This window comes from Protopterus annectens, chromosome 8.part0 (assembly GCF_019279795.1).
Source record: "Protopterus annectens isolate FY-2018-M chromosome 8.part0, PAN1.0, whole genome shotgun sequence".
NCBI classification, from domain to species: Eukaryota; Metazoa; Chordata; order Ceratodontiformes; family Protopteridae; genus Protopterus; species Protopterus annectens.
The window spans coordinates 810,855,638-810,877,202 of record NC_056741.1 but is presented as its reverse complement, the minus strand read 5'-3'; the positions used below and the strand labels follow the sequence as shown (position 1 = coordinate 810,877,202).

General features: G+C 39.0%; 1 protein-coding gene across 1 annotated transcript in view; it reads left to right on the top strand.

Annotated features, from left to right (window-relative positions):
- ELK1 (ETS transcription factor ELK1) overlaps window positions 1-21,565 on the top strand; it is a 743,407-nt gene that overhangs the window by 278,542 nt on the left and 443,300 nt on the right. The window contains exon 2 of the mRNA XM_044080278.1: window positions 2,309-2,517. Coding sequence (XP_043936213.1) covers window positions 2,309-2,517 — 209 coding nt within the window. The remainder of the gene's footprint in view (window positions 1-2,308; window positions 2,518-21,565) is intronic.

The window sequence follows — 21,565 nt, the reverse complement described above, 5'->3', positions numbered from 1 at the left end:
TGCTATTTGAGAGCACATACTTGTGTACTTCCTTTATAGGAGGCACCTTAAGGGTCAGGTTGAGGGGAAGAAAGGGCACTTTGTGGTGAGAACAAACTTTATATTTAAATACAGTCTAAGTACTAAAAAAAAAAAAAAAAGGCAGACTTCAGACTGTAGCTTTGATCTGTATGGCAGTCCATATTTTGAGGATATTAGTGTTTTGCAAGCCATTCAGACTTGTTGTCAAAAGGCATCTCAAGCCCTTAAATCAGTTGCTTTTTCTTTCAGTGGAGGAAACCATTAACTTGGGCTGATTGTATTCCACATTAAAGGTCTTCAGATATGCCAGTGGTGTTGGCAAAGGGGGAGAAAGTCCAGAATACTGCCCAGTCACCCTGAGGTGACATAGCATCTCGGGACACCTGCTGTAGCTGGCGTGGGTGACTGGGAGAGAGAAGCATCTTGAATGTACTTAAGGGGAGGGAATAGGAAAACAGTTTGGGTGGTTGTTTCTGCTGCAGAATCCTCACTAAGTACTATAGATATAGCTGGAGGGAGTGCTGGCTTCAAGGGGAGCAGAGCTGTCTTGAGGGATTTTGTCAGCAATGGCAAAGTGACATCAGCAGCGGCCTTTGGTCAGCTGGTGCCCTAGGCAAAAGGGCTCCACAGCACCCCCCCCACACACCACACAGGTGCCCCCATCCTGGTCTACCTACACCAAATAAATAGTGGAGAAGCGCCCCTGCTAAAGCAGTGCCCTAGGTGGCCGGCTATGAGTGACATGCTCTCACTGGCACCTACTGTATGTCGAACCAAGGGGGTGTTAGACAGCAAAGGGATTACAGCCTTAAAATCACAAAACTTCCCAGCCTCAGATAGGTGAAAGCTCTGCCTCCCGCTGCTTGACTCTCGCCTTCTGTATAAACAAATGAACTGTATAGGGCATTAGAGAGAGCAGAGTTGATGGTCAGTGAGGCAGACAGGAAAAAAAACATTAAGCATTCTTAGATGTAAGTAAAGCAGTAGGTGAGGGAGAATAAATAGTTTTGCATTATCCCTGACGTTATAGTTTCACTACTTCCTGATATCCTGCTGTTGCTGAATTCATATTAACATAGTGTTGTTCAAAACATTGAAGGGGGATTGCTGCTGCTGTTAGCATTTATTTTTTATTTTCTGTTTAGATACACAATGCTTCCATAATTAGACATAGTTATAATTCCATATTATGACATGTTTTTGATGAATGGTTTGTATAATTTCCTTAAAAATGCACGCATACATAGAAATTCAGTGGCATTCTTCTTCTATAAACTGCTTTATCTAGTTCTCGTTCCTAGTGGACACAAACTGTACCACACATGACTGGGGAAAACATTGAATAAGCAAAACAAACTGCTTGGTTTGAAAATGTTGACATTGGGCAACCCCCCCTGCACCTTTTGTGTTTGGGGGATGGGGCCTGTGCAGTGCTCATGAACACTGCTTAATTATTGTAACTCTGAAGTAATTCACCCTTGGATAAATTATGTTTTTCTGAGAGATTTTCTGATCTTGGTTTTAATCTGCAGCTATTCTACCAGAAGGGTATGGGTTATATTCCTACTGTAGATGATCGGATTAATTTTCAAGTTTCTGACATTGCAGTGCAGGATTATAGGATGCAGTCCCGAGTGTGCCGTCCTTCAGATAAGACATTAAAGATCCAGTCTGTTTGAGCTGGTGGGGGCTCAGGTGGCTGCAAAATATCTCACAGTACCCATCAAAAAGAGTAGGGTAAGTTCCTTGATGCCCTGGCTAAATTTCCTTTAGGAGTATAAATACCACCTTGGGCCTCCCTGAAAAGAGACCACTAGTCTACTGGGATTAACACAATCAAGAAAAAATAAAAATAATTTTGTATATCCTTTTTTCCAGAGGACTCATTTTATAAGCAGAGTACGAAACTGCTAAGTGTTTTATGGGCTGGTGAGAACAGTATGAGGTTCTAACATCAGTCAGCATATGTCATTTTTGATTTATAGGACATACTATTGGCTGAAGATCCTCACCTTATTTTGCCTTATTCCTTACTTAAATCATGCCATGATCTGCACTTCTGTTTTAAGGATACTTTAACTTTTTCCTGTTTCACAAAAGACCTGAATACATGGTTAAGGAATGGTTAATTGTCATTCAGTTGTTGATTTTTGATTTGCTTCTTAAAATATTGACATGAATTACATGGTGTAGGTAGTAAACAGTTGTTTCCTCTAGTAAGATATAGTAAGTTTTCTATCCAGAGTGAATTCTTGGTGAGTAATATATATTTGTTTACCTTGTATAGTTATGGATCCATCAATTACATTATGGCAGTTCCTGCTACAACTTCTTGAAGACAAGAAGAATGAAAACCTCATATCCTGGACCTCAAATGATGGTGAATTTAAACTGGTGGATGCAGAAGAGGTGGCACGCCTGTGGGGAATGCGCAAGAACAAGACCAATATGAACTATGACAAACTTAGCCGAGCACTGCGATACTACTACGATAAGGTGAGGGTCCTTTCCTGTATGCTTCAGATGTTTTCTTAATTGTCCCAGTGTCTTATAAGTGCTGGCTGCCTTCCATCTGTCTACCCTTTTATTTTCCTGTTTAATGTGCCTTTTGTTTTACCTTTAATCTATTAAATCCCACCATTATCTGCTATTTGGTCATGTTGTTTTCTTGTGTATTAGCTGTATCCGCTCACCCAGTTTTGCAAATTCAGGATAGTTTGCATGCATCATTTTCTTTGTAGTCTTGTTAATTGTTGCCACGAAAGGAGGATGCAGTCATCAGTTTTAAGAATCACTTTGAAGTATGCTACCTACTAACTTTAATTGATGCATTGCTGATTGGATAGATCGGCTTTCTTCAGCTGCACTAATGAAGATGTATTTTAGGAGAAAAAAACAGCAATAAAAGTCAGACCAGCAAATACTGCACATAAAAAGAATATCGTCCGAGTAATCACAACCGCAGCTGCTATAATCCACAAAAGTCTTTTATTAACATAGTTATTGAGTGCTTTCGTCTCAATAAAGAGACTTCATCAGAATAACAAAGAAGCCATAAACAAATCCAGTTTAAATACTAACATCAATTAGAACTCCACCAATAAAATGTTGAATGTAATTTAAATCCTTTACACACCAATTAATTATTTAAAAAAGCCTGGATAGGATCAGCACAAAGCAGCTTTCTGCAGCATATATTATATATTAAACAATATATATGTATTTAATATATATATATATATATATATATATATATATATATATATATATATATATATATATAAAACCAAGATTTTATAAAAAATAAAAAAAAACAGACTATATTATTTTTATGTTCAGTATTTGCTGGTCTTTGACTTTTATTGCTGGTTTCGTTCTTGGTTCCCAAGTCAGAGTTCCATCATGGACTCTTTTTGGACTCTCACGCCCTCCCCCTCAGGGCTATGAATAATTTGGAGTTCACGCTGTTGAAGGAGGAGGTATCGCAGCTAAGAGGTGAACTCACCAAGCTCACTGAGCTCTTTTCTCAGAAAGAAAGTGTTAATGGCTCTTATTTTTTGACCAGTAGTGGTACTAAAGGGCCTGTTTTTCATCTTGGTGATGACGATGGCGCTTCAGTGGGTTGTCAAGGCAACGGCTGTCCTAATGTCTCACAGAATCACGTGATCGGAGAGCATGGTGAACACCAGGAGAATGTTATGGCGTCCAAACCACAGAGAAATGCACAGGAGGGCTTTAGTGCACGTTTTAAAGAGGCTAACATGGAAAATGCACGGCCGGCGGGTTCTAGGAACATACAGGATGGTTGTGCACTTAAAGAAGGTACTGTACTAACTTTTCTGGGGTTTTAGCTCACAAAGTGAGCATAACGGCTTTAATAGTCGTAATAATGCTGGTTCTTATATACAACAAGAACAAAGTGTTTCCAATGGGTCTAATGGACAAACTGATGTAAATGAACATACTTTGGGGGAGTTGGACAATGTTAATAGCCGATACACAAATTTGGTAGCCAAACAATTAATTTTGGACAAAACAATATTAATGCACCCCACAATCCTTTATCGGGTGCAATGCACGTAAAAATGACAATTTTGGTTCTTTAAAGGACATGATATATTTCTTTGAGAAGAGAATTTTTAAACTAAAGACACTGGATATGGATATAGCATATTTTAATGAATGTTTTTAACTTAAAATTGTTCCACAAGGTTTAAGAATGTTTACATTTCCTTTTGGTATTAACTATGATTCAGAAAGTATTGTAGAATTTGTTGCATTTTTTGATGATGGTGTTTTGAATCTTGTCAAAAAGACAGTGTTTTTTAATGAGAAGTAAAAAAACTATGTTAGTCCAGGAAGTTGAATCCCTGGATGGTGAAATAAGACGAGATTTAATGTTTCTTCAATATACTAGCTTCTATTTTATAATTCTTGATAACTTGGAAAGGAGATGTAACAATATATATCATAAAAAGAAACATAAACTAGAGAGGGCTATCAAACAATATAATAATCTGGTATATCCTGTTGGGAGAGTACTTGATACACATAGAGGTAGTGAGAATCAGAAATTAAGTTATAGTGAAGTGGTCATGAATGTTAGTGTGGATTATGAGGGTGGTGGCAATGAACAGCAGGATTTTCCAGGGGTGAGATGCTTAGATGAGAGGCTCACAGGTACACGAGAGTGGGGAATATGGCAGGAATTTTTACCCTGTGATGGGGAGAAAGAACAGTTACACACAGAACAATTAAAGGAATTAAATGAACCCACAAATATTGTGTGTACTTCTGAGGGTTTTACCATTTATAATTACTCAGGGTGATTACAAAAGAATATTTTAGTTTATCGAAAGGTGTTAAATTTATTCCTAAAAAGAGGGGTAATTTAGTGGAAAATCTTGTGGCCTTAAAATTATATATGAGAAAATTAAATCACAGTATATATTTTTTTTAAACTAATGAAACCACCTAACCCCATAAGTGAAAATATGGAGAGTAGAGCAGGTACACCGAAAAGAGTGTATTTAATCCACGACTACATCTTTGTTGGATACATACGAAAAAGTAGTCATGGAAGATATTTATGATATTCATTTAAATGATATAAAAATCCCTTGGAAACTTACCAAAAGAGAATATACTTTGTTAATGGACCTTAGGAAAGATGACTCAGTTCACATCATGACCCCAGGTAAAGGTGTGGGGGTATTGTATAGGGCAATGGACTATTCTAATGTGATGCAGGAAATGTTGTTTGATGGTACAACATATGTAGGGGTCTCCAAAAGTCAGATAAACATCGCCTATTCACATATTGATTCATTTCTAGAAGAATGTCTTATAAATCAGAGAATAGATGTGGAGGTCTACAATTTTTTGTACAATAAAAGAACTAGTATTCTTATATTCTTTGGCATCCCCAAGGTCCATAAAAATATTGAAACCCTTCCTTTTAGACCCATAGTTGCAGCAAGTGGGTGTAAGACGCATCCATTAGCAGTATATGTGGATTTCTGGGTACAACATGTGGTGGAAAAAACCTGAATATCTAATGAAAGACTCGTGAGACTTTTTGGGTCATTTAAAGAAAGAATTATGGAAGGAAGATTTGATTTATTTAACAGTAGATGTGAAAGATGTATTTACTGTTATTCCCAGAGTCGATGGGGATGGCTTTATTTGAAGAGGCCTTGTTCCGTTTTTCTGATCTTATACATGACCAAATCACACTTGTATGTGAAATCATGAGTCTAGTACTAGAAAATAATTATATTTATTTTGGGGGCGAGTTTTATCAGCAGATTGAAGGGATAGCGATGGGGGTGGCTTGCGGCCCTGTGTATGCAAATTTACTATTGTTAGGATGGGAGGCTAACCATGTATTCCAGTGCCCCTTTTGGCACAGAATCAGAATGTGCACCAGATTTCTGGATGATATTTTTATTTTGTGGGATGGACCTAGTATCGAGGTTGAACAATTTGTACAATATCTCAGTAATACAACAGAATTCCTAAAATTTGCATACAAGTTTGATGGTTCCGATATTAATTTCCTAGATATGTATATCTTCCATGACAATAGTGGTTTTAGATCAAGGATTTTTCGAAAGGAAACTTTCTGCAATTCCTGTTTACATTTTCAAAGCAACTATCCTATAACTCAAAAAAGTATTGTGAAGGGACAAGCTATCAGGGTAGCACGCATGACATCACATCATCATGATGTAAAAAGTGAATTAGATAAAATTTGTATTATGTTCCAGGAGAGGGGATACCCCAAAGAAATTGTTATGGAAATAGATGAGATATATAAAAATGGGGTACTGTTTACAAACCATTGTTGGGGGTTTGGTCCCATCCAATACTTATTGTATGACTGACACCAATAAGGTCTCATATGAGAAAGCTTGTGTGTTACAATATAATCATCTAACTAAAAAAATCAAGAATGCCTTGAGCTCCAACTGGAACATATTCAGGGTAAATAAAGATGTTTATAATAAGGTGGGTAAAGAACCTAAATTTGTATATAGTACAGGAGCAAATTTCAAGAAGCTCTTGGAACATAAGGTAGACTGTTTTAGTACAATAGATGTCAGTACAAGGCCTTGTAGAGCTTGTAGTCAGTGCCCCTTCATTTTTTGGGAAAAATCCATTAACCTAAACAGAATGCACAGTAGAGTTTTTATTTTAAAAAGGGTAATTGTAAGACTAGCAAAGTAATCTATTTAAATGTTTGTGCCACATGTTTTTACTTTTATGTAGGCAAGACTGAACATCCCTCAAGATGTAAAATATATGAACATGTAAATGATATCAAAAATGGGAAGCAGAATAGTGCACTGTATAAACATTATCAGACATATTAATTTTGACAAGTTTTTATTTGGAATAGTGTAAATTATTAAATTGGATAGCTGGGGGGGGGGGGAGACTGGAAAAATATTTTAAAGAAAGAAACAGAACGGCAGCTTAGGCTAGCTGCAATGCTCCCCACAGGCTTGAATGATGCGATTTCTATTGTTCCTATGTTACATGAAAAAGCAGGTAAAATATAGTGACCTATAAGGTATATGAGTTTTTTTTTTTTTTTTTAATAAAATCTTGGTTTTATATATATATATATATATATATATATATATATATATATATATATATATATATATGTATATATATGTATATATAAAGTAACTGTATATTGTTTGATATCCAGGCTTTTTTAAATAAATTGATATGTAAAGGATTTAAATTACATTCAACATTTTATTGGTGGAATTCTAATTGATGGTTAGTATTTAAACAGTTTTTTTTAATGGCTTCTTTGTTATTCTGATGAAGTCTCTCTTTATTGAGATGAAAGAGCTCAATAACTGTGTTAATAAAATCATTTTGTGGATTGTAGTAGCTGCGGTTGAGATTACTCGGACTATATTTTTTATGTGCTGTATTTTAGGGGAAAGCTGATAAGGGAGCAGCAGCAAGAAATAACAGGAGGCAGTGTCAGTGTTGACACCTGAAAAGTGAAAATATATGGAGGTTCAGACAGCAACAAAAGCCTCCCTTTGTAACTAAAGGTGTGTGTGTGTGTGTGTGTGTGTGTGTGTGTGTGTGTGTGTGTGTGTGTGTGTGTGCCATCTGTCCTAGGAGCAGAGCCTTTCTTGTTGGGAAAGTTGTAGGATGCAGAGGCCTGCAGAAAATGGCTGTTTGGTGATTTCAAGAAAAGGTGATGGCTGCAGGAAGCTAATAAATGGTTGAGGCTAATTGGAATGGTGTTGGGCTCTGTTATATCAGATGAGTGACTAACATATGCAATCTCAAAGAGATAGGTGTCAGTCACTTTCACACATGGACTACCTCACCACCCACTCATTGTTGCCACTTTATGGACTATATGCTCGTCACATGTCTGACTGCAATCAACAAAGCCAGCCATATGGGAAATGTAGCACTAGACAAAGCTTACATACTGTACAGTGGTTCCACCCTGCACCTTTTTAGTGATCCATCCTTGTTTTCGGTCCACCCTAGCCCAACACAATCAAGATAGATTACTTTTTTCATGTTTTTTCCCACACTTTTTGTCTTACTTTTGTAGCTTTTTCCTCCATCCTTTTAGTAAAGCCTAACTGGCCAAGACTCTGTTTTAATAAGTCTGGAAAAAGTTAACTTAATTATGCTAGGTCCTCAGAAGTCTAGATTCTTTTGAGGTGCCATCTGAGAGCTTCAAGAATGTATTCATTTTTAACCTTTTATTTCAGTGATGGCATGAAAGAAAATGAGTAAGGAAAGACATTCAGACTTTTTTCTCTTAATGAAATGAGTTGTATCCAAAGCTTAATGTTCAAAGCTATCAAAGTAGTAGTTCCCAGTAAATCAAGATGAGAAATGCTTGTAAGGATGTATAGATCCTAAATGGAAGAAGTGTTTGGCTGCCTACTCCTCCAAAACAAGATGGACACCTTTTGTGTATCCCTCTGTTAGAGTGGTATGAAAGTAAAAGCATAAATGGCCACAGGCATACATTGTAGAGCTGAGGATCTGAGGGAGGAAACCAGAGCACCTGGATAAAACCTACAGATGAGGAGTGCAGGAAGACTAGACAAAGAAGGCATTTCAACCAAAAACCCAACAACAGAACCAAGCCCTGTGAGCTGGTAATCCTTCTTGGTGAGCCACTGTGTCAGCGATCACTTGCTTTCACACACATCCTGCCTAGGCCTTCAGTCACTTTTTTGTGTCCAGTGCTGATTTTTTGTGATGGAAAGTTAAAGTTAATTTTAGAAACCATGTAGTTCTTCCCCATACTCTGAGATTTTCAACATAGACAACTACCAAATGCATAAATTTATAGCAACTCTATTCACTGTGCACACCTGTGGTAGTGCTGCGGTAGCGTTGTCGCCTCACAGTTAGACGTTGCCCGTTCGATTCTCAGAGCGTCTTCTGTGTGGCGACATGCGTGAACGGGCGTTCCTTCGTTGAAGGTTGTGCGTTAGGCCCGGCGAGCCAGCACGTAAAACTCTACTGCCAATCATTAGCGGACCGGAGTTCCGCTGTGGCGACCCCTAACCGGGAAAAGCCAAAAGACACAAACAAACAAATTCACTGTGCACACCTCAGACTTCTGACTGTGCTGAAAACAGCAACAGTAAAAGTATTCCGACTGGCTTCACATAAATGTTCACTAGTTATGCAAGCTAGAATAAATACTTAAATTAACCAAATGACAACAGGGTCAGTCATTTGTATACAGCAGTGCCCCCTGTAACTAGCAATTAAAGCCAAATACATTGACTGTATACTCATCTGATATGAGATTGGAATACAGTAAAAAAAAAAAAAAAAAAGTCTATAATAACTGGCCACAATAATTTAACACACGTCCCCACTAATTAGAATAAATTCTGTTGCTGTATACACTTCCATGTTTACTGGGATGAAGTGAATGAACCATTGTGTAAATAGCTGATTGCATCAAAACCATACAGTGTGCAACTTATTGCAAACACCTGTACACACACTTGGAGATGCACACTGATGAGACTGTCAATTACAGCTGTTTTTATGACTGTGATTGTACACCTTTGCATTCTGATTGCAGTCAAATGAATTAATATATACATAAATAACTACCACATGGATATATCTTAGCTCACTGCCGTCCAAATGCATTGCACCCCCCCCCACATACAGTGGATATAAAAAGTTTATATACCCCTGTTAAAATGCTAGTTTTTTATGAAAACGAGACCATAAAAATCATTTCAAAACTTTTCCCACCTTTAATTTGACCTATAACCTGTACAATTCAGTTGAAAAACAAATCTGTTAGGGCAAAATATATAAAAAATAAAAAATGTACACTACGCTGGTTGCATAAGTGTGCACACCCTTAAACTGATGCTTTGTTGTTTGTTTGCACCCTTAGACTAATACTTTGTTGAAGCACCTTTTGATTTAATTACAACATTCAGTCTTCTTGGGCAGGAGTCTAACAGCATGGCACATCTTGACTTAGCAATATTTGTCCACTGTTACTTGCAAAAGAGCTCCAAATCTTTCAGATTGCGAGGGCATCTGTTGTGCACAGAGCTCTTCAGGTCACCCCACAGATTTTCTATTGGATTTAGGTCTGGGCTCTGGCTGGGCCTTTCCAAAACTTTAATTTTCTTCTGGTGAAGCCATTCTTTTGTTGATTTATATGCATGTTTGGGGTCATTGTCATGTTGAAAGGTGAAATTCCTCTTCATCTTCAGCTTTCTAGCAGACACCTGAAGGTTTTGGGCCAAACGTGACTGGTATTTAGAACTGTTCATAATTCCCTCCACCTTGACTAAAGTCCCAGTTCCAGCTGAAGAAAAGCAACCCCAAAGCATGATACTGCCGCCACCATGCTTCACCGTGGGGATGATGTTCATTTGGTGATGTGAAGTGTTGTTTTTGCGTCAAACATACTTTTTGGAATTGTGGCCAAAAAGTTCAACCTTGGTCTGATCAGACCATAAGGCATTTTTCCCACATGCTTTTGGGAGACTTGTTGTATTGTTTTGCAAATTTTAGCTGGGCCTAGATAGGCTTCCATCTTCCAACCCTACCCCATAGTCTAGACATATAGAGAATACGGGAGATTGTTGTCATATGTAGTACACAACCAGTACTTTCCAGAAATTCCTGCAACTTCTTCAGTGTTGCTGTAGGTCTCTTACCAGCCTTCCTGACCAGTTTTCGTCTTGTCTTTTCATCAATTTTTGAGGGACATCCAGTTCTCTGCAACGTCACTATTGTCCCATATTTTCTCCACTTTTTGATGACTGTCCTCATTGTGTTCCATGGTATATCCAGTGCTGTGGAAATTTTTTTGTACCCTTCTCCTGACTGATACCTTTCAACAATGAGATCCCTTTGATGCTTTGTAAGCTCTCTGCAAACCATGACTTTTGCTGTAGCAGGCAACTGAGTAGATGTCAGGAAAATCCTACTAGGACAGCTGAACTTTATTTGGGGTTAATCAGTTTCTCTTTAATTGATGACAGGTGTGTACCCAAGAAGACATGATGCTATAATTAAATCAAAAGGTGCTTCAACAAAATATTAGTTTAAGGGTGTGCACACACAACAAAGTATTAGTTTAACGGTGTGCACACTTATGCAACCAGTGTGTTGTAAGTTTATGTTTTATATTTTTTCTCCTAACAGATTTGTTTTTCAATTGAATTGTGTAGGTTATCAGTCACATTAAAGGTGGAAAAAGTTTTGAAATGATTTATTGTGGTCTCATTTTTTATATCACAAAAATCTGGCATTTTAACAGGGGGTGTGCAAACTTTTTATATCCACTGTACCTCTTAACTTGACTAAAGCAGAAAGCTAAAAGTAATGGGGGACAATGGGACAAAGTTAGGGATAGATATTATCCTTATATAATGAGAACATTACTGGAATAATGTGCTTTTCATTAGTATGATTTTTCTCAGTGTTGCTGTGTCTAAATCCCAAGCATCTGCCTTAGTTAGTGACTATAATTCTCACTAATTTGCTTGGGGGAGAAAAAAAAAACATACATTACGAGGAGCCCACTAAATAAGAGGCAAAATCAGAGGCATTTTTTGAAAGCGAAGTATCAAATAGTGGCCATGCACAAATTTTAATGGAAATGGGTAGCTTTAAATGGGTTGACAAAATATTAATATAAATTGCTGTTGGCTCTGTGACATTGATTTTAGACAACAGTAGCTGTATAAGGTATAATACCAGTAAATGATGTGTGTACGTTTGACTGATTCCTACAACACTGTATTCTCTAGTACATACCTTTAAAATGCCTTTTGTTGGCAAATGATTTGACTGCACTCCAACTTCGTAGACAGTCTGAGGAGCACTTGCCTGGGTCCCCTACTTGGCATCTCAGCTATGCTGTATATTTTTTACAAAACAGTATTATTCTCAATTAAATAATCTCATGTTACGTTTGCAAGTTAACATTTTGTTACACACACACACACACACACACACACACACACACACACACACACACACACACACACACACACACACACACACACACACACACCAACCAAGGGTGTAAAAAGGTCTGTTTCTACAAAGTTCTGTATCCAAATACTGACAAAAATTAAAAACATAAGCTATGGCCCTCTGCTACTCACTGTCTTACCCTGAGGTGAATGTTCAGAACAAAACTGTAAGACCAAGTGAGCATTACAGAAATCAGTTTAGGGCAGGCTTGATTGATTGATTGAGCAATATACTGAGAAATCCTGCCCATCACCAGTTTTGCATCCTGAAATAGATTTATTCCAGTAGAAAAAATAAAATTAATGTAGTAGAATGAATCATTTTAAACTTTGTTCTTTGTTTTACATAAATGCATAATGCTTTGAAACTGAGAATGTCTGTAGGGCAGCCAGACTGACTTAACTAGCCTGTCTGTATTCTGTGCAATTCTGTCCTACTCCCATCTCAATAACTCACATCAAACTCTGATTCTTCCTTTCTGTTTTACTCTGAAATTTAACCAGATTTGAAGGAAACCACCTGGATTTCATCAGGAATTGCTAATGTATTTATTTTATAATGGCAGTGGCAACAGCCTAATCATGAAACAGTATGTCCACATAAGCATCACAACTGTCTACTGTAGCCATAAATCTTCATAGCTGAATTGTGAAAGTGAAATGGCAAGTTAGCATAATTCCTAAGTACAATGCCAGTTCTTTTAGCTTAGAGAGTAAAGTCTTGATTATGACTCGGGCAGCCAGAGTTTGACTAGTGGCCTTAGGTGACTTTTGGAACTGGTGAGAGAAGGATTTGCGTGATGAGACTTAAAACTGCTGGCCTCCCTTTTGGTGGGTGGTGGAGAGGAGAGGCGTATTGTTGCGGTCACACACACTACAGTAGAATTTTCCATGGAGACTAATGGATCATGTGGAAATCCTCTTCTTTGGGGGGTTTGCCAGTTGATCACTTCATGGAGCTGCAATGTGCATAGTGAGGGCCCCATTGCATGTCAGGCTGTTATATTACAGAATATTAGCAGCAAGTCAAATCTGCAAAGAAAAGCTCTGATACTTCTTACAGCAATGGCACCATATGTAATAAACCTGACCCTTAACCCCAGAAAATGAATGATGATAGGGCTTTCTCCAGGAGGAAGGGTAACTGTCGTAGACAGTGAAGGACTAGAGTGGGGATGGGTTTGTAAGGGCAATTACACCACTGTTGCAGATTCTGTAGTATCCAGTCCCTTTTGTATGCCTAATGCCTTTTTTATTCAGGGCCACTACATGGTCAACTCACCAAAACTCTTTAAAAGTATAATTTAGCATGGCACTTAGAGTATCTGTAACAAAAAAGCTCACCTGTAACAATATCACAGTGTGTCAAATTAGTTTTTTTAACCATTAATTTAACAACGATAAGCACAGTGGTTAGAAAGAGAGATTTTTGTTAAAAGTACCACAAAGTTTCCTGTTTATTACAGTCGATTGTGAGGTGTGCTGTATGTACTGCAGTACCATTTTTTGTTTTAGTACTTTAGTCTACTTTATGCATTTTACAATATATTTTAGTCAAAACTGACCCTATTCTTATCTGGTACATTATGTGCCTCACATGCTGCTTTGTATTGCACTTGCTCTTAATACTGGGTACTGGCTTGTACATGCTTTTTGCATAAAAGTATACTCATGTTGCTTTTATCTGTATGTGTGTAATGCATTTATACTTGAAGTTTTTAATATGTTCATTTTACTGGTCAGGTGAACTGGTTCATCTCTGACCCCTTTCATGCATGATCTAGACCCCTAGGGCATTTGAGGTTTACATGTCTGAATAGAACGTAGTGGGCAGTCAGCCAGCATAGTTTTGGAAAGTGGCAGGACATCGGCACACTTGTATCTTACCCACACAGACACTGGGAGAACACGTAAACTACAGATGGACCAGAGATGAGAATTGAACCCAGAAAGATGGAGGTGTGAAACAGAGAGCTTAAGCACTGTGTGTGCATACAAGAACCTTATAGTTGAATGGTGATAAGGTGGTCCACACTGGGAATAACCAGATGCAAAGTTTAAATTCCACTTGACTGGAGCTTGCCCATCATTACAGCTGTATGTACTGTAAGGAAATTCACTTATTATTTACATGCAGCCTAATTATAAAAATTAATAGAACATTGGTCCAGGATTTCTGAATATATTGATTTTTTGGGGGGCATGCCTACCCTTGCTGTTTCCGTCAAGGGGTGTTATGCCTCCCTACTCTTCTGACACTTGTTCTCACCCCTCAGTTGCACAGCCTTAAGGATGAGTGCTGTACTGAAAATCTTTTACTCGCTCTATTGCATTCATCACTTTGTGCAGTCTTGGTATGGAATACTGAAACAGTAGGATGGAGAACTGCATAAATAGAGGATAATGAAACGTTTAACCTTTGTCTTCATATATTATTCATTTTCTGAATGCTGTTTCCAAGACTCTGATTTTTTTAGTCAGTGTTTCCGTCTTCAAGTTTTATAAATTGTTGCAAGTCATAGGAAGTGAAGTGTGGGCCTGTCATGTGTAATATATGAATGTCGGTTGGTCTATGTGACTGAACTTGTAACTTCCATAACGTAGTCATTCTGGCTATGTCTTGGAAGAAATGTGCACTTTGTAACCTGCAGACTCCCTGTAGTTAGGCATAGCCAAAGTCATGTGCCCTTTGCACTACATCTGTCATTTTTTCCTAGTTGCACAGTATGTTTGTACTGTATACTTTGAGGGAGGTAGCATGCACCACATTACAACGATCGTTTCTGGTTAACTGTAGTTTTGCGTTGTGTGCCATGAGCTGTTCTACATTTTTATTTATTTAATATTTTTTTACCGGGAAAGTCGACTGGGTTTGACCACATTTTCAGCGGAGGCTTGAGGAGGAAAGCTCCACAGTACACATTAAACAGAATTAAAAACTAGAACAATGGTTACAAATACTAAGACAATAACAAAGTAGTGCAACATGTGAAATACAATAAAATAAAAATAAGCAAAATATAAAGGCAAGAAGTAAAATAAGCATAATATAAAGGCACCATGCCCCAAGATTCTCACTACACCTTTCTAAACATACTGGAAAATATTAAGATACAACCAAACACCCTAATACTGGGTGATTTCAACTACCCTGCAATGAATTGGGAAAAGTACTCGGGTACCAACACCTTTGCCCAACGGTTCTTGGAATTCATAAATTCCAACACTCTGGATCAACCAATCCATAGTCCCACCAGGGGCTCAAATATCCTAGACCTGGTCATTACCAACATGGGAGATCGATGCTCCACACCAATGGTCACCCCCTCATTGGTCAGGTCTGACCATTAGCTAATCACCCTTGACGTCCACATCCCACCCCCACCCCCCAGTTGGGAAACCTCCATAAAAAACTTCTCCAAAGCTACTTAAATCAGAAGTGACAAACTTCATGACACCCATGCAACGGGAACTGAAAGTTCGACTGCCGAATCCTACACTAAGGCACTGTCCGAGCACAACCACTCATGCATGAATCATGCCATTCCAAGTAGAACCAAGACGCTCTCCTCCAAAACAAGGAAGCCAATCTGGTGGTCCCCTGCCATAAACAAACTGTACAACAGAAGGAAGAAACTGTTGCAGAAAAGAGGAAAATCTCAGGATGCAAAATACTCCCTTACCAGCCTCAGTAAAAAGCTGAGATCCCTCATAAAATCCTCCTAAGCTAGTTACGAAAATAAAATTGCCAAAGATTCCAAGGACAACCACAAGGCATTCTATAGTTATGTCAAGAATCTAAATAGAAATGTTCAGATATGCTGTGAGCTACAACAGAAAGACATTAAATAATACTGATCCCAAGGATATTGCCAATATCCTGGCAGATCTATTCAGTGCCAACTTCACCCCCTTCTCACCTCCGAAAGGGCCCATCTCAATACCAAAAGATTGCTAAATTCCGATAATCACGGCCACACAGGTAAAAAACACACTCTCCCGGGCTGTGTACTACATGAACTACAAAATGAACTGGCACCTCACCTAAGTGTCATGTTTAATCATAGCCTCACCTCGGGCTTTGTGCCCAATGAGTGGCACACAGCTACAGTTATCCCACTCCACAAGGGGGGATCCACCTTGGATCCTGGGAACTATTGTCCCATCAGTCTGATGAGCCTGATCTGCAAAGCCATGGAACGCATCATCATAGAACTGATAAACAAAGACATTGGCAACCTTCAAACACTGGACCCCACCCAGTTTGGTTTCGTAAAGGGCTGATCTTGTCTCCTCAACCTGATTGACTTCTTCGAATCAGTCTCCAAGAGCCGTGGACAAGGGCAAGGCGGTCCACACAGCCTATCTGGACCTCGCCAAGGCCTTCAACACCATCCCCCAGTCTGGAATCATAGATAAACTTACTAAGCTGGGCATTAATACCTACATCCCCCATGTGTTGCCAACTGGCTTACTGACAGAATCCACACTGTAAAAGTACCCGACTCAAAATCCAGCTCCAGACAAGTGGAGTACCTCAGGGTTCAGTCCTGGGACTGCTGTTGTTTGACATCCACTTCTCTGAAGTACAGGCCAGCACTAAGGGACTCTGGCTAACAAAGTTCGCAGAGGACTGCAAACCGGGAGCCATTATTGAATCCCCAAATTATGTTGATATTCTACAAAAGGGCCTTACAGAAACAGATGCTTGGTGCCAGAGCCATAGGCTCAAGCTCAATGCCAAAAAATGTATAGTTATCCCTTTTGGGGAAAAACATGTACCCATGACATAAGTAGTAGTACACTAAACACCGAAAGTGTGATAAGGGACTTGGGGACACAGGTGGACAGTGATCCCACCTTCGATAACTACATTGCCGCAACAGTCAGGAAGTCCTTCTGTGTGGCACACCTCCCCACTAAGGGCTTTTCTTCCAGAAAAAAGGAGGTCATTGTCCCACTGTACTCATCCCTCATTAAACCCATTTTAGAGTACAACTCCCACTTGGTATATGCCTCACAAGACATCTGCAACAACTGGAAAGGCCACAGAAATATCTCTCACAAGCCTAAAGCAGATGCTGTATGCTAGCTGTCTAAAAAAAAAAAAAAAAAAAAAAAAACTCCAGCTATACTCTGTCGCATATTGCCTACTCAGAGGTGATCTCTGCTTAACATACAAGGCCATGTCAAACCCAGAGCTGTTGGACATGCTACACTTAAAGAAATCCCAATCCCACAGAGCCACACATTCCAAGGATCTAAACCTGGTCACCACAATGAACAAAACATGCTGGAGGGATAGGTTCCTGACCCAAAGACTCCCCATACTCTGGAATAGACTGCCCATACATGTCAAGCTGAGCGCCTCTTTGGCCCTCTTCAAAAGGAACCTTGACGATTGGATGGGAGATAGGAAATTCACCCCAGGGATCACGTCAGTCACCCTGCTAGACAGGGAACCAGGGAAGTGAATATTCTGGGAAGAAATAGCCAGGGAATTGTTATGGCTAGGCTTGTATAGGCCCTAGGGCCGATAGCCTAGTACCAGTTTATGAACCTATAGTTGACCATACATTATATACAAGGTAGAAAACCGTTCTTAATATGCATGTTATATAATGATGTATGAAAAATATATAAACAGAGTAAGTAATATATAAACAGAACAAGTAATAGGTTGTAAAAGCCATATATGGTTTATATTTTTTACTACAGTAAATAAGATTTCTGTAGCACCAGGCTCAGCCTTTAGTCTGTAGCATCATACTCAGTCCTCAGATTGTTCATACATCTCTCTGGCCAGTCAAATGCATTTCTCCGTGTAGGCAGCTTAACAAGGCTGTTCATTTTTAACATCAGATGTTCTCCCTCTGACCGCTGTTGCTACACCACTGCCCCTTCTGGAGACATGATCCACAGAGTCTCCCTCTACAGTGGCAGACTACCACACAACTCCCACATTTTCCATTCTCTTGTGACAGCACTGGCTGAGCCCTTTCCCTGATATTGACTGTTTTGTAATGTACAGATGTCTGTGATTCATCCATTATAGCTCTCTATCTTCCCTGTAAGTTGTCCAGGATCCCAGCATAGTTGCTTTCCTATTTTGGACTTTTCCCCACTGGTTTCTTACTTTGTTGGTACGCTTGCTGTTTTCTCTAGCATTTCCTTCACTTTGTATTTATTTTGTGGCATCAGTAACGTAGTTGAAAAATGTATTTTTATTTTAATATTTTATTTAACAGTTGAGCTGTTGCAAGCTGCCAATTCTCAGCTTTTGCTGCTGCCCTCTCAATTGATATTCTTCACAGTTTCAGTAGATCTCTTTACTTAGCATTTGACCTTGAATAGTGAAGACTGGATATTATAAGTTTGAATTTTCAATCATGTACAAGTCTGAATTCCTGACCTGTGTATTGTGAACTGTTGTTGGGTGTGACAGCATTAAATGTTCATCATAAGGTCACTATTGCTGTAGCAATCATAATGTATGAAAATTAGAGAGAGGTTGACTTTTAACAAACTGGCCTTGACTCTCAGAGCTCTGTGTACATCAGAGTGCAGGATAGCTTTCACTGCATATAGAGATGCAGCGTCCTATCCTTGATAAAAGGTCTTTGGCCTTTGCAGTCGTCAGATGCTTTTGTGCTGCAGGTATATACACATCTCTGTCTTAGTAAACTGTTACTTATTTTGGCCTACCGCCCCACAGAGCTCCTGTGGAGAATCTGTAACAAAAAAAAAAAAGTGACCCATTGTGGAAGGGTCTTCTATTTCAATTTTTTTTCTTGTTAATTACTGTTCTAATTTTAGTTGTTTGTAAAATCTGTTGGGTAACTGTTGCTGTTCACTGGGTATGCCTTGTGCTGGTCAAAAGAGTGATGTCAAATGTGGATGTAAATCCCGATATGAATATTATTATTCTAAGGAATTTTCGTTTAGGAGAGTGGCTCCTTTTGATGGATTGCCAGATGTGTGCAGGCTTTAATGTGAAAATCCATTGAAGTAGAAAAGCCACAGTTAAAGGAAGATCTGAACAGTTGTCTTTCTCTTTTGAAAAAGCCCGTAATAAAGAGCACCAGCATAAAGAGGACGAGGGAGAGAGGACCCTTAGGAAAGATGCCTAGGAAAAGAGGATTACCTTAGTTGCATCACAAAGACCTGAAGATTCTTCATCCAGTGAGTCAGTTTTATAGTCCATGATAGAGGTGCATTATATGTCTGTTGGCCACTGTATGATGCATTTGGAAGCAAATATGTATGTAGCTGCTAGCACACCTTCTGAGCAAAGTACCAGCATGAATGTTTATTGTATGTACCATTTGTTGGAGTGGCAGACCTCCAATCACGGTTACTGCTGTTTCACCAGGTGGAAGAACTTTGGGCTTCATTTCGGACTCCTTAGAAGCTTGAACTGACAAACTGGGTGATAGGCCATAAGAGTTTAAGATGGATTTTATGGAGTCAAGAAAGTCCATCTCTCAGTAAGCCAGCACAAGTGAGGCACCCCTTTGCAGGATATGGGTTGCCAGGTGTTTAAGACCTGAAGTGCCTGGCCAAGGAACTGTCTCAGTAATGGTAAACAGTGGTTAACAGATTTTTGTTTTCCATTCTGCCAGAGCAGGTCAAGCAGAAGAGGGACCCTTCAATTGCCATGGAAAACAATTCACTCTTGGAGGAAAGTAAAACTGTTGACTTGGGTTCTGTGTCATCAGTGGTGCCCTCCAAGTGTGACGCAAGTGAAATGTCTCCCCACTAGACAAGTGCGTCTTTTGGAGACACCCTCATAAGGACATGTGAACATTTTAAATGAGAAATTGAAGGAAATGTCCATAGTAAAAAGAGATACCTTGATTGATTTGACATGGAAGAGCCCAAGTCTACAGTGGTTACTCTGGTACTTGACTCTTTTTTTGAAGATGCCATCTTAGCAACCTTCCTACAGTCAGACTCCTAGCCTCCAATGGTAAGAAACCAAATAGGTTTTGTAGGGTGCAACAAGCCACATCAGTACATCTACAAAAATCTGGTGGTAGATTATATGGTTATTTTCTGAGAGACTCCCAAGAGAAATAAGCTAGTACCAGGCCTAGATGCATTTACCCAGCGGTAGGGAAAACATCGTCCTGGAAATATTTAAAAAAAAAAAAAAAAAAAAAAAAGTGTTTTCAGTCGCCCTGGTCTTTAGGGTCATTAAGTTGTCTGACACACAGTAAGTACCAGCCACGGATCCTGGCCAAAGTAGGGGGACTCGTTCACAGCAATTCAGGATGCATTCCTAAAGTCCCAGATTCTGAAACTTGTTCAGCTCTCCCATAGTGTGGGAAAATGTAAGATTGTTGCAGTGTGGCAGAGACTATAGAGTGGCTGCCACCAGTTCAGTCATCCGGTACCATGGTGGGCTTAGGTTTCAAGTGTTATATCAGGCCATCAAAGGGGAGCTTTTTAACACCCATTTAGACAAGGAATCCTTGTTTGGGGAGTATTTACATTATACATATTGATGTGCATTTGCTCAACATTTTATTCCTTTGAATCATATTTGTTGAATGAATGTCTTTGTGACAAACGTCTATTATTGTACTTGCTAATCTGAGAAATGCTCCCAACATATATTTGACTTAATTCATAGCATCTTTTTGGTTTTAACTGTTTAGTGGTTCTGAAGTTGTATGTTCGACATTTTATAACTGCAGTGTTATTAGTTTACCCTGTTTAATACATGGCATCCATACAATATTAGTAGTATGTTAAACTGGCAGCAATGTTTTCTTTTCTCTACACTGTACTTCCTACATCTTATATTACCTACGCTGAATGGAGTTTCATCAGTCTTTTGCAACAAGGAACATGTCCTTAGCTGTTTGCTTCTTAGACATACACCTATTTGTAAGGTTATTTTTAAACTATGCTATTTTCCCTCTTTGTCATTGACTGCTTATGGAATTTCAGCGTATAAGTTATTTGAGTCTTTAACAACACTTAATGTTAGTGTAGTCTACTTGACGAATTTGGTACTCTGCTCCTCTGTCACTCTCTAGGTTTATACCTTCTGACATTATATACATTATAACACTCCTTCTGCATCTCTAATGTGATTTTATTATACGTTGGAGTATACTCTCTTGCCCTTAGTGACGTGAACAAGCAGAGGAAATAGTTCTTGGTTTATTAGGATAAGTTATGCTATTTGTGCTCTGTTCATTTAACTTTTTAGCTCTGGGATCCCACAACTACATAACTGTTGATGTTATGTAGTCCTATCTCACCTCCATTATTACATGTGGGTTCGGAGCTGAGACTCGGCCACTTAGAAAGCCTGAAAGCTTCTGATTGGCTCGTGGCTAATAGGTATCCCATGATGCACGCGCACATTCCCCAGATCTCGTTTGCCGCGTCTTCAGTCGGAAGCTTCTTTTGGTTGGCCGTGGCTAAGTGATTTAGTTCTTTATTATTCTGCTTGTTAGAAGTTTTTAACTTTGTGTGAAGTGCTTTTCTTATTG